General features: G+C 38.1%; 1 protein-coding gene across 3 annotated transcripts in view; it reads left to right on the top strand.

Moving 5' to 3' along the window:
* The window catches only part of SLC38A6 (solute carrier family 38 member 6), a 37968-nt gene that overhangs the window by 4729 nt on the left and 19664 nt on the right, over positions 1-13575 (top strand). For all 3 annotated transcript variants that reach the window (XM_038138139.1, XM_038138140.1, XM_038138141.1), the window contains exons 4-6: positions 974-1026; positions 3890-3929; positions 13057-13135. In XM_038138139.1, coding sequence (XP_037994067.1) covers positions 974-1026; positions 3890-3929; positions 13057-13135 — 172 coding nt within the window. The remainder of the gene's footprint in view (positions 1-973; positions 1027-3889; positions 3930-13056; positions 13136-13575) is intronic.

Here is a 13575-nt window from a genome sequence, read left to right as displayed (position 1 = left end):
GCTTGCCCAGCTGGGCCCTCAGTTAAGCAGTGTTGTACCCAACAGAGCCAAGGAAGAGAAGCCAAGTGTCCTGACAGCAGAATTCTGTGGGTTTGAGATTAATTTTACCCTCTGAAGCGTTCGCAGGTGTTTTATTATATCCCCAGAAATGAGTGGTGTTTCTCAGAAAACTTTCATCTTTTTGATACTGCTTGAGTTTCTGACAACAAAATACAGAGTAACAATGAGAGGCTTTAATATGACTTCCTTCTCTCTGAGAAGGGATTGTTTTGAGTTACCAGCAATAACAGAAGTGAGCTTCAGCTAAAACCCAGCAAAATTATACAGGAAACCACAGGCTGTTTTCATGTAATTATGTAAGTGGGGTGCAGGTAAGGGCAGGTTTTTTGTTTTGCTTTGGGTTTTCTTTTGGGTTTTTTTAATAATAGGTTTCAACTAAAGAAGGTGTTTACCTTCATCTCTCTTGAAAATAGATAGGGCCTAGTTCTCAAAAGCTGGAAAGATGGTAATGTTTGTATTTGTAGAAAGATGAAAATGTATCCTCTGTTGTCATCCTAGTTTTAAAAAACCTGCTGTTTTAAGAAATAAAATACAGAAATATCTTATATCTAATTGCTAATGCTAATTTCATAATCCTTCACCCACCAAGAAAATCTTTGGGAGAAGGCAATTTGCCACTAATGTACTAGTATTATATTTTAGATATTGCAAATTTAGATATTTTAGATATTGCAAATTTAGATATTGCTACAAATACTAAATTGAATTTCTGAAGTCTCTGAATGTTTGAAAATAAAGCTGTATTTTGTAGCAGGAGTACAGGTGAATATAAAACTATTTTGTAAGTAAAAAATGCTATGAAATATTATTTTAATTCTGAATTTTATTAATTTAAAAAGGGCCAAAAATATAGCTTTCAGTCTTTTCAAGTTAGAGAGATTTTAGCTCTTTTCTTTTTTTCCCTTACCAACAGCTGTCACTTCTTATGAAGACCTTGGCCTTTTTGCATTTGGATCAACTGGAAGGGTAAGTATTCATTTTTACCTGTTTTTCTTCTTGGTCTTATGCTTCTGATATGCAAATGCTCTTTGCATAATGAGGAGATATAAATGAAATTAATAGTATATTACTAACACCATAGTATGCTGAAAAATCCATTACAGCCTGAAGCTTTTCACTTGGTTTCAGTTTGTGTGTCTGCTCTGTGGAGGCCCAACTTCAGTTAAATTTACACTCCTTAAATGCAAGATTTTGTGCTGCTTTCCTGTCAGAGTGTTCACTTACAGTTGTCTGTACAAATCTGCTCATGGGTATTCTTGTCAGGCTCAAGGTTCAGATTTGATACAGTCCTGCCTCTCTTGTTAAAGTGTTAAGAGACAGGCAAGTGATGGATTTGCTGTTGGTGTTCCAGCATTCCATAAGGATCTAAGATAAGGGATGGCTTTTCATGTCATTTCCACATTAGGAACAACTAAGAGTACATATAATGCATGTTATTTGTTTCCTTTTGTTTAATAAGCTCTTCACGTGAATGTTTCTTACTTGTTTTATCTCATGATTATAAAAAACCCACAAAACCCATAAAAAAACAGAGGAACCAAACAAAACTGCCATCAAACATAACCATTTCTGATACAAGAGTAATCAAAATGTGAACTATTATTTTTTGGTGGAGTGTTCTGAATCTCTCCTTCCTGATAGTGATGTTACTGCCTGTGAATACTGCACTTTTAATGTTACAAATTCTACGCTCTGTGTTCACTTACACCTGACTGAAAACAGGTTTTTTATCACACACGAGTGTGATTTTAATGTTTTACTGAAACAATGCAAACTTTTTAAAATTAGTTTGCCTTAACGGGCTAGAGACTGCTTTCTTTTATCTAAATGTCAGTGAGAATTAAGGCTGAGCTGTCAGGTGTCTGTAAGGCTTCCATTAGCATCAATAAGCAGATGAGTGTAGTCTGAGGATCAATATTTATTGACCAAATTAACAAATGATCAACCTCAAGAGATAATAAACCTTGATAATAGCAAGGAAAAAGACATTGTTCTTCTTACAGGAGCTGTTCTGTACACACTAACCATGAGCCCTTACTTGAAAAACACATAGAAATGTAGAGCTTAAGAAGAAACTAAAATGTGACTCAGTCTGCCTTTGCCCTGAAGCAGGGCTGAACATACATAAACCATTCTTGGCAGATGCTTGTCTAATCTGTTATCTACAAGCTTAAGTGAAGGAGATTTCACAGCTTCACATCATAGTCAACATGTGTATTTTTTAAAATTATTCTTCTTAATATACGCTGTTTCATTATTTGCAGTTTAAGTAATCCATGCTGAAAATTATCTGGCCTTTTATTTTCAGTGTGTATGGAGAGCTCTGGAATATTTCTGTGCTGGGAAGCTGTTCTTTTGATAAAATAATCAAAGTTCACCAAGCTTTCCTGGTGAACTGATGTTTTCTGACACAGTTGTCTTTGTTGCTGGAGCATCTTTGATATTTTTTATTTTATTAACACTTTTGTTAAAACTTGCCTGCAAGACACGCTTTGCTGCTTCTGAGTGTGTTGTCTCAGACTCTTTTCTCTTTGCAATCCAGTAACTCTTAAATCATGTATTTGAGGTCTGCTTCCTGAATGCCTTGCTTTTAACTGATCTTGTTGATTTTTAGGCTTTTCTACTTCACCACACCATTCTGAATTCTCATCTGTCCCTGAATAGTTCTCACTTCAGTCAGACACAGATGACTTTTTTTTTTTTTTGCTTTTTTTCTCTGCAGCAGTACTTAATTCTTCCTCACACATGGGGGATGATACTGCCAGGCCAGTGTAGAATCTTGCTTGAACTGGCAGCTTAGCTTGAGTAAACTACTGGTTAACTACTCTTGAAGTAGAGCAGTTACTCAACCTGGTGATTTTCTTTCAAATGTATTTTTCTGAGATTTGTAAGAATGGAAATAATCTGCTGTTGGAAGATTGCTGATTCTCCCTTTCCAAAGGTGTAAACTATTTGTTTCCATCTATGGCAAATTCCAAGATATACTTTTTTTCCCTTCCTTTTCTTGGTGAGTTTTGAACTGACTTTGAATTCATTTAAAATCTGAAATTATTTTTTTCAAAAAGCCAAATTTTTACTTCTTCTCATTACTGTAGCTTAATTTTTTTCCAAGTTGACTTAATGGCAGCACTCATTTAGGAGATGTCCTGTATCAAAAAGAGCAGTAGGCAGAAAGAAAACTGAAGCTCATGATCATGGCATTTTAGAGCTAAACTCAAAAGAAAATATTGGAAAAACTTTATAGCTACTTTTGGGGTTTCTTTCAATTGGAAATTTTTTTTTTTGATTCAGAGAAGTTTTTTAATAGCCTGTGATCATTTTTACTTCCATATCAGTCCAGTATGAATAATCACAAGTGCTAAGGAAAAGTCTATCTGGTTTACAAGTTTAAATAAACAGTCAAAAATATTCAGGAATAAGGAAGTGCACTTGACTTGACCTTGTACAAATCTCTGCTGTCTTTTCAGAGATAAATGATAATTTTCATTTGTATTCACCTGATACCACTCAGAATGCACTTATGTTTTCAGTGATTAAAAAAACCTTCTCTTGTGCACAGTAGGCTCCACTGTATAATTACTCTTGCTTTGTCTCAGAATAACAATGTGATATTTTCAGGAAGGATTTTTGTTGCCATGTTCATTTTAGATTGTGCTGGTTTCCATGTGTTAAACTTCTCACTAAGGAGAAGATTCCCTTCCTTTCAGGACTTGTTATCACTGCTACATCTGGTGTGTTTAAGATAATACACATGTGGTTTATGCCTGCTGTAGACATATGATTTTAGTTATCTTTCTTACCCTTTCTAAAGAAATCAATTTTTTTATAGGTCCTTGTTGCAACTACAATAATTATCCAGAATATTGGAGGTAAGAGACTTCATATGCTCAGTATTAAATCTGTGACAGGCTTCAAAGCTCCACGAGCACCAAAGGCAATAATTAAAGTGTTTTTAAGAAACGGATTAAAAGGACAGAAAACTTAAGGGAAAGGCTTTTGTGATGGTGCTCAGCAGAAGGGCTGTAGTTGTGGGATAGATGGGGGAATTTTGGGGCTTGGATTCTCTGCCTGTTGCTGCATCCCAGGATGTGGAGCACATCCTTTAGAGCTGCACTGCTCATTGAAAGGAGCTCAGGAAGCAGCATCTCCTCTCTGCTGTTCTGTACGTTTGTATCTGGTAGCTGCATATTACCAGATCATGTGTTTTGGGTTTTGCTGTTGGAACCTGCTTATGCATTTCAGTGATTTGTGCAGCAAGTGAATGTTTACTTAGCTATGATGTTTCATATGTTTTGCATTAATGGGAGCTTTCTTTTTTTAGCTCAATAACTTGTTTTTTGGGGGAGTTTATCTTCCTGACTTACATCATGTGGGCTGTCTCCTTCCACTGTTCATTATTTTGTCTTCCTCGGTACATGGCATAATAAAATAACACTCCCTGTTTTTGTACTTGGACTCTTCCTCAGGTATGCTCACATACTCGACAGTCACTAAGTATTTAGAAATTATTTGTCAGAAAGTACAACAGTTTGAAGTCTAATAGAACAATGTTAATTTTTCTTTTGTTGTAAATGTTTCGGATGCTTTCTTTTAAATGAGGGAATTATCTGAAAGCTCCCTCCTCTGTTTCCTACCACCAAGCAGATGATGTTCACGTACATCAACAGAAGGAAACAGCATTCCAGTGCTGTTCTTCTTTCCTTTAAGATTACTTATCAAGTCCAAATAATTCAATGATTGCTGTTTTTTGTCACTGTCTAAGCACCTAGAGCTAGACAAAGTAACTGTGTTTTCATGATAAAATTGGAATATTTTCTTATACTAAAAGTTCCAATCTAATAAAAGCTGCCCAAATGAAATGGCTATAAAAATCCAAGCATTAATTTTAGGCAGGAGTGACCATAGCAATTCCAAGATTAAGGACTATTTATTCATACAGGTTTTAGAGGGTGTTCTCTAGCAATGAACAAATCTTTTCATTTCCTTTCCCATTTGAGTGCACCTCTAAATAAACAGTACAAGAGAAGGAGGGAGCACGTTCTGGAGATTCTGGGATCACGTACAAGATTTTGTTGTCAAAGGAAATATGACTCTCATTTCTTCCTCATCACAGTTCATAACTTCCTCCGTGCCATTCTCAATAAAATTCAGTAACTCTGAATAAAGCTCAGTAACTCCAGTAACTCCAAACCAGTGCACCCTGGATGCTGCAGTCCAACTCCCTCATGTCAGGACCAGCTCTGAAGGTGACTGTGCTGCAGGCTGACAGGCTCCTAAAAAAAATAAGATATGAAAAGTTCTCTGTACTTCTCACACAGCTTTGACTCTTAAAGAGCTGCATGGAAAGAAAAGAATTTTTTTCTAGTCTTTCTGATCCTTCTGGAGATTTTACGTGGGAGAACTGTGGGGTGTAGTTTATCCTGACTGGGATCCATGCTGGGATTAAGTGTAAAACCTGGGCTCTGCCTATCGTGCTGGTTTGCTCTGTTCCCCTCTTTCTGTTTTTCTGTCTGGCTGAAGGAACCAGGAGCACAGTGCCTGTTGGGCAGACATCCAGACTCTGTCAACATCTTTGATTTCAGAGGAAGGCTAAAAATAAAATTGTTTTGTGTTACCTCTTCCATCATCAGACCTGGGTGTGTTGCATCATACGGTATCTTATTTCAGAAGTGATTAGAGAGCATGAGATAATGAAAGATGGCTTGTGATTAAGCAGCTTTACCAGGGTTATTGTCACTATCTGCATCTAGTCTGGGCTTTTTTTAAAGTTTGCTCTGATCCCTTCTAAAAATAGCCTAAGTGCAGAAGTGATTTACATTAATTTGTGGTGGAGAGAGCATTTTAGTAATAATTTTAATTGTTACTCTTTCCAATTTGTCATCTTTGTGTTTTTTTTTTTTTTTTTAAAGAAAGCTTAATGTGCAAATTTGAATTTGACATCCTAATTGCATACACTCAGGGATTTGTGTAGATAGGGGAATTGATTTTTTCTATTACCAGGATACCCAAGGGGAAAAAAAAAAACATTTTTGTACAGCTGCAAGAGAGCACTGATTGGTCAAATTAAGGTTCAAATTTTCAAGTACATTGTTTGGAATTTTAACATGCATCTCTAACATGAGTATTCAACTTTTCCTGCAGATTTTTAATTGTCCCTTGGAAGGCATTTAATTAATCCATGTATCACAAATCAAATACCAAAAGCCATTAAAGTACCAAGATTATCTAAGGACGCACCAGGATACTGAGTTGACTTTTCAATATCCAAATGTAAATTAGAATAATTTTAATACCCTAACTCAAAAGACTAAGGAATAGGAGCTTAGAGTGATTAAACTTGGAGAACATTTGCCTTGCTTTCCTTATAATGACTGTATTCTTGTAATATAGGTATTTGTTAATGAGGGAAAGCAAAAGGTTGAATGGGATGGCCAGTGCTACTAATTTTTTACATTCCATTTCTCAGTTTTTTGGCCCACTCCAGCAGCCCTTTAATGTACACAATCGTGTGAACTGCCTTGTTCCTGACAGGGCTGCTTGGCGTGTGGGTGCAAAGAGCACATGAAAAAGGGAACTGTCAGACTGCACTTCCCAGGCTGCTCAGGTTTGTTCATCTGCTCCTCCCAGCCCTTTCCTGTCGCACACATCTTCCTCTGGAGTGATCTTCCCTATGTTCATTTCTCACCTGCTGTGAAGAAGAGGATCTTGAAGTGTCCCAGGTGGTGTCAGGTGCCCTCAAAGAAGGGAGAGAGCCCTTGAGGAATTCCAGGTCTGGTGGCACACAAGGAACAGAGGGAGGCTGCTGCTGGAAATGCTGAGTTCCATGGCTCTGCTGGCTCTTCATGTCATCCTTCCCAGGAGCAGCTGGAGTTGGATGGATTCCCTGCTATTGTTTAATGGTGTCGTGCTTCTAGGAAGTGATGGATGAGGCACAGTGGGCCAGAGCTGTGGCTGGGAATCACACAGCCCTTCCTTCTCCCCACCAGGGAAGTTTTGGGAGATTCCTAGGTACTTTCTGAAGCAAGGGAGAAAGGAGGACCGCAATTTCTCCTTCTAGAATTTTCCTTTCAGTGGATGTGACTGAAAAGGAGGACACAGCCATGCCCCAAGAGAAAATCTTGAGGGCTCCTAAAGCATGTGTAATAAAGTTAGAGAAGGGCTGATTTTTAGCAAGGCTGGTGGAAAACTGGAGACAAACACAATAAAGTATTGCACAAGAGCAGCTCTCAGCCTGTTCCAGCACTAACAAATGCCAGCACGGAGCTTAGCAGGAAGCATGTGGAGTTTTGCAGCGTGCTTCCCAGGCTGGGGCTGCCATCAGCTGAAGGTCACTGCTGTGAGATATGGCTGGGCCCAGAGGGCCTGGTGGCTGTGATGCACACAAGCATCAGTCCAGACTGCTGAGAACAGGAGTTTAATAATTTAAAGTTTATTAACAGTGGGATGAAGTGCTGCAGTACAACCTGTGGTACCACCACGTAGCCTTGGTGGCCTCTGTGAGGATTTTTGCAATATGAATTTTTTTCATTTTCTTCAGCTAACCTGCCTTAGCTTGTCCCCAGGTTGCCATTGCAGTCACTCTTTGGAACTAAACTTTCCAGACAGCTATCTTACTTTTACAAAGAATTTCTCGTTTTCTTACGTAAATACAGCTTCATTCAATGTAATTTCTATAACTGGTGCTTTTTGCTCTTTGCTTCCTTATTCTGGAGATAAGGTGTCCTCAAAGGTACACACTTTTCTTCTTTGTAAGAATCAGTGCTGAGGAAAAAAGCTCGTTCTGTGTGCCTGGAGTGATTTTTATCCTCAGCCTGAGTGCTGCAGGCAGTGACTGGGAGCGGCAGGATTCCTTCCAATGGGCGATGCTGCTCTGTAGATTTTATGGCCTGTTAATACAGTCAAGGTGACAGACAACGCACAGAGCCCCTGCTGTGAGTGTAAGACACCCTAAATAAGTTTTTACAATCGCGTGGTTCGTATTTTTCAAGCTTCCCGAAATCAATGGGGAGGCGTAGCCGCTGTGCAAAGCAGATATTTCAAAAAGCAGCACCACCCTCTGCTGGCCTGGGCTGCCTTCCCGGGAGAGCTGCCGGCAGCCCGGCGCCTCGGGAGCCTCCAGCTTCTGCTGCTGGCTTCCACATCCCCTCCCGTTTGTTTTTCTGAGGTAAACAGTGAAAGATTTAATTTAGCTCCCTCCCATGTAAAAATATATATGTGTGCTTTCTGTGAGTGCCTGCTTAGAGGTGCTGTGCAGAGACTAATAAACTCCTCTTCTTATCAAGCTGAGTGGGCATTTTTAAATTGCAAATTATTTTCTTTTGTGTTTTTTTCCTCTTCCCCTCCAAGTTCATCCATTCTGCAGTTTAGTTCCGAACGTGTTTGCAAAATTTGTTTCAAATTTAAATAAAGCAAATATTTTTTTCAGACTGAGGGGGTAGATGGGAATAACCTTTGTGCAATCAGTGAGAACAATGCTCCAGAAACTTTGAAAATGAATGAAGAGTGCAAATCATGGAGGAATAAAATAAAATACAGCTTTTTTCATGCTGAGACCTGCATCCTTAATACCTTAAGAAATTACTGAGCTTCCTTTAAGTATGGGAAATCTAATTCTGTTTTCAAACAAACTCAAATGTTTGTTTTCACAGTACAGTTTACTTTTGACCTGAAAGCCTAATTATCCTGCCTGATTCAAAGTGAGGATTTCCAGTGCAGAGCTGCCCTAATTAAGGGCAGGTTTGTCAGCTCCCGTCCTAATTTAACAATTGATGACCCATGCTCCTGTGTTTTCCTATTGCAGTGCATGAAAGGTTCTTGGAAGGTTTGATATTGTAAAAAATACTAAGCTTTCTTTAAATAATAGAAAAAAAATAAATTACAGTAATACCAGCCTGCAACTGTACTACAGAATGGAATATGTGATGAGCTATGTAGGAAACTTTTCTTTTAGCATAAATGTACACTTACAACTAAGGAAATTTTACCAAAGTAAATCTGCTGCCTGTGTGTTCCATGTACAATAAGAAGGATTTTTTGTTTGTTTTTTAAGCTTGCCATAGGTAAGTTCCAGACTAATTCAGGTAAAAGCTAAAGATAGAAGGAAAAGGAAGCACGGGAACAGAAATTCATCAGGATGAGTCTCCGTAATAGAAGGACAAGCAAAGAAATTGACAACCTGTTTCAGTTCTATGAGCAAGGATTACATCTTCTGTCACACACTCCATTCTACATCTGTATTTAAAACCAAGTAAATTATCCCAACATTCTTTTTTAAAGCTTCCACTGAGAGGACATATTAAAACCAGTACCTCCCTCTCTTCTCCTGGGGAAAGTTTGGAGGGGAACTTGTTTCCATCTTTGCACAATGCTTAAAAATGCAAGACATATTTATAGGGCTCTAATACCATCATCTACAGTGGCCAATGAGGAAAAGCTAACCAGAAGAGTCAGACCCTTCAATGAAATGATTTAAAGGGATTTATCACCATAAATTCTATGTTTACTTATAAGTTTATTGTACATTCTCTGACATCCTTGCTGTGGACTTTAGCACTTGGTCTCTTTTTGGGTAGGATAATAAGAAAAAATTGCACTTTTTTTCTTTTAACCAAACAGCCACCCACATATTTTAAGTTTGGGCTACCTCAGAAGAGGTATTTTGAGGACTATTTAAAAAAACAACCTTTTCTCTAGCAACTGTTTTTTCCGATAGGGGTGCAAAAGGTCAGTGTTAAGCAATATTGGTAGCACAGCACAGACATCCTGAATAATGTATGCATGCTGTGTGTATTTATAGAGTCACAGCTCATGCTGGCACTGCAGGCTGTAGTAATGGAAGTGTAAAGCAATTACTCTATTTTATATTTTAATAAACTTTTTGTTTTTTTCTGTCAAAGAGCTAATACCAAGTTTTTCAGATCATGGCAAAGTGATAGGTATTTTAAGAGCAATATTTCTTACTGCTTTCAACACAGTGTAAGTGTACAGAATAATAAACTAATAACATAATTATGATTTCTGCTGAGTTCTGATGTGTCAAGGCCTGTTGAGAAGTTCAGAACTGTTCTCCATTAAGTAGCTCTAGGTGCATACTGAAAATTACCTCAAACTAATGTAATACATGCAAATTCAGAACCTGAAAATTAGGAAGTGACCGTGTGAAGGTTGCTCACTTCGTTCTAGTTCAGCCCTTGTGGCATCCTCCTATTGCTGCAGCCTCAGACCAGGCCAGTGCACAGGGTTTGTTCTGCAGGAAAGCCGTGTCCCTCAGTGCTGGAATGGGTGTCTCATGTCAGTATTTCAGGGTGAATCAGAGCACAAGGATGTTGTGCTTTTTGTTGTGTTCTCTTGTGTCACGGCTCAGTCTGTGGCTGTGTAATCTCTTCCTTCCGTGGCACATCAAGGCTGCCAAGGGGAGCTGAGGTTTCATTTGTACAACACGACCTGAGTCAGGGAAGTGAGGTACAGATTGTTATTTGGGGCAAAGGATACCTGACTTTTTGTCTGTCTTGTTCTATGCTCTCAATTCCTCAAGTGGAAAAAGACTGTCACATTGTTTCAGTTTTTCTTGTTTTAGTTTCATCTTTAAAAAAACAAACAAACCAACCGTGTTCTTTTCTCACTCTGTAGTGCGTTGCTGAGTTACACAGAGGTTCGTGTCTTTGTGCCAAGTAAAGCTACAAGGAGTTGTTTCTTCTCAGGAGAATTAAAACTGTGTTTGCAAATGAACTAAAAGCAGAATTTGGCTTTTTAAAACTGTACTAAGTATGGGCATCCTGCTCAGATTCATGCTTCATGCGCAAGATTCAGGTCTTGTTTAAGCAAAAACCAACATCCTGATGCTTAAATTAAATAATTTTTTACCTAGGGTTCCAACATCAGGATATAAATAAATTTATTTAATATTCATTATTCATCTTGTAGTACAAACAAGAGAATAAAAAAAAATCATGCTATGTGAGGTTGTTTCCCATATGCCCAGAGAAAGGAAGAAAGATGCACACAAATGTTCAGCATGCCCAAGTTCTTGGTGCAGGACTGCTCCCTCCTTAGGAGTGGAATTCAGTGAAATAGGACTCCTCTCAAAAACAAAGAGTGAGCAACAAAGGATAAGTGATCAAGTGATTAGCCAGAGGCTAATAGGAATGCAAGGGCAGAGTGACAGATTGCATATTGGAGGAAATCTGATCTGGAAATTAATTGGAAGGTTTCTGCAGTGGAGACTGCAAAAGAACTAGTTTTGAAATCTTTCTGAAGGACATAAAGATATGAAAATTCTAACTTGCTTGTGTACAAAGTATTGCATCAAACAGGAGAGAAGGCTAATGGATAAATAAGATTGAATTGCAATTTAGAGGAATTTTCCTTTCCCTTCTCCCCCACTTAGTTTTTTTTTTTTTTTTAAATTAGAATGAAATATGCAGCTGCCTGCAACTTAGCATGAAAAACTGGGGTAATTTACTTACAGATTCTAGTGACTTAGAAATATGCACGCTGTAATTCTCTCTGGTTGAACCTACATTCTGTTGTAGGGGAGTAAATCAGGACAGCAGATAAACACCTCAGCACACACAATCAACAGCTACATGTCACTAAATATACATAAATATTGGGAAAAAACAGAGCTTTTAATTATGAAGAAGTGAATATTATTATTTAGTGACTTACCAAATGGTTTTAATTTAACCTTGCTGTAGGTGGATGTCACTTTGTGTTAATAGAATTCTCTTTCTTTATTGGGACCACCTTACCCCTTCTTCAGAATTTACCAGTAACTGCTGTAATACAGCAGTGTCTGAGTCCACACATCTTTTCTTTTCAGATTCAAAAAATTCCTTAAATAAAAAAACGCACACAAACTTATTCAAATATCAGCTTATGAAGGTTTGCCTTTTCAAAATGTAATGTTTTAATTTTAAAGCAGGAATAAATATACAGTGGTAAAATTCTGAAAAATTACTAAATGTAGAACAGTAAAATTTGAGTACAACAGATGAGTTTTTGTCAAGGATTGAATGTAACTAAGCTTTTACTGACACAATACTAAAATGACTTGCTGCTGCAGGATGGAAATTAGTTTCACTTAGGCTTTGATGCTCGTTGAAGCTGTTTGTAAAGCTTGATTTTTAGAGTAATTCTCTGCTGGTTACATAAAAAAGCAACATGAACAGTATGTGAAGGAATCAGACTAGTATAAAATGGAATTTAAAAACCCTCTCATTCATTCCTTTGATCACAGTATTTAGTGAAGGAGAAAAGTGGTACTATGAAGGAGCTTTTGAATTGCTTTCTGCTGAATAGAATTAAAAACACTTCATTTCAAGTCAATAATCCTGTAAGAGTAGCTAATAATTTCTCTTCTGCTTCACAGTTCCTGTACAGTTCTGCACTTGATATTATTGTTGGGATCTTGTTGGTGATGGATTTGTCAGGAGAAGCAGGGATCTGTCACTGATAATCCTCTTAGCTCTAAGGACCTTGCAATATATACAAAAACCCTTTCAAGTCCTATGCTTGTGTTTGAATTTCTGTCTTGTATTTATTTAGTACAACAGCAATTGAATAACTATGAAAACGGAGTCTTTAAAAAACCCTATTATATTGAGAGAAACAAATATTATTTACTCTCATCATGAATGAATCATAAAGAGGAGGGAGGACTGCTGCAGCCTTACAGTCTGTCCCTAACCTGTAGGTCTATATTCCCAGGTAGAAGGGCAAGCCTATATATGATATTATTTTGCCTTTTAGTCCTTTGGATTATGTTTTCCTTGTTTCAAGACTCACATTGTGAGAGTCTCTTTGGAGGCATTAGCTGACATCAGTGCAGTACTTGCAGCTATTTTTAAAGGAAGTATATGAGAAAATAAATTCTGGTTCTGGTGCCACGGTGTCTCACGCAGAGCTGAGATGTTCCAGGCACAGCCCTGCTGGTCCAGCCCTGCCTGCTGAGATGCTGCTGTTCCTCTGCTAAATCTGTCCTGCTTCTGTTTGCAGCCATGTCATCTTATCTGTTAATTGTCAAGTCTGAACTTCCTGGGGCTGTTGCGGGGCTTTTGAGCGGAGCCGAGAGTGGGTAAGGAAAAATGCTTCGTGCATTCTGTGTTTGTCTTGAAGGAAAAAGGGGTCCAGCACTGCTGAAAGTGGTGGATGGTGACACTTCTCTGATCTCACATGTGAAAATAAAGTCATTTACATGAGTTGTTGGAATATGAAATGTGTTTGGCAAGTGCAAGTCTTTTGCAGCACACACACACACAGTGATTCTTTCCTCATGGTGATTTCCCATCCTACGACCTTAAAGTCAGTGGCAAAACTCCATCTACAGGAATCTCCTTCCTGTAACATTTTAAAAGGGGAAGCAGGAAGGTGCTGGGAGGGAGTGGAGAAGAAACATTTCCACTGCTGTCATGTTATCACTTCACGTAATTCAAAATCACAGTACAAAAAATGGCAGGCATTTTTATGGAAATATTTTGTTGTCTTGCTCTAGTAATTGGACTTGTTTTGGGAAAA

Source organism: Motacilla alba, chromosome 5 (assembly GCF_015832195.1).
Source record: "Motacilla alba alba isolate MOTALB_02 chromosome 5, Motacilla_alba_V1.0_pri, whole genome shotgun sequence".
Taxonomy (NCBI): domain Eukaryota; kingdom Metazoa; phylum Chordata; class Aves; order Passeriformes; family Motacillidae; genus Motacilla; species Motacilla alba.
The sequence above is the reverse complement of the archived record's forward strand: the minus strand, read 5'-3'. Positions and strand labels throughout refer to the sequence as shown.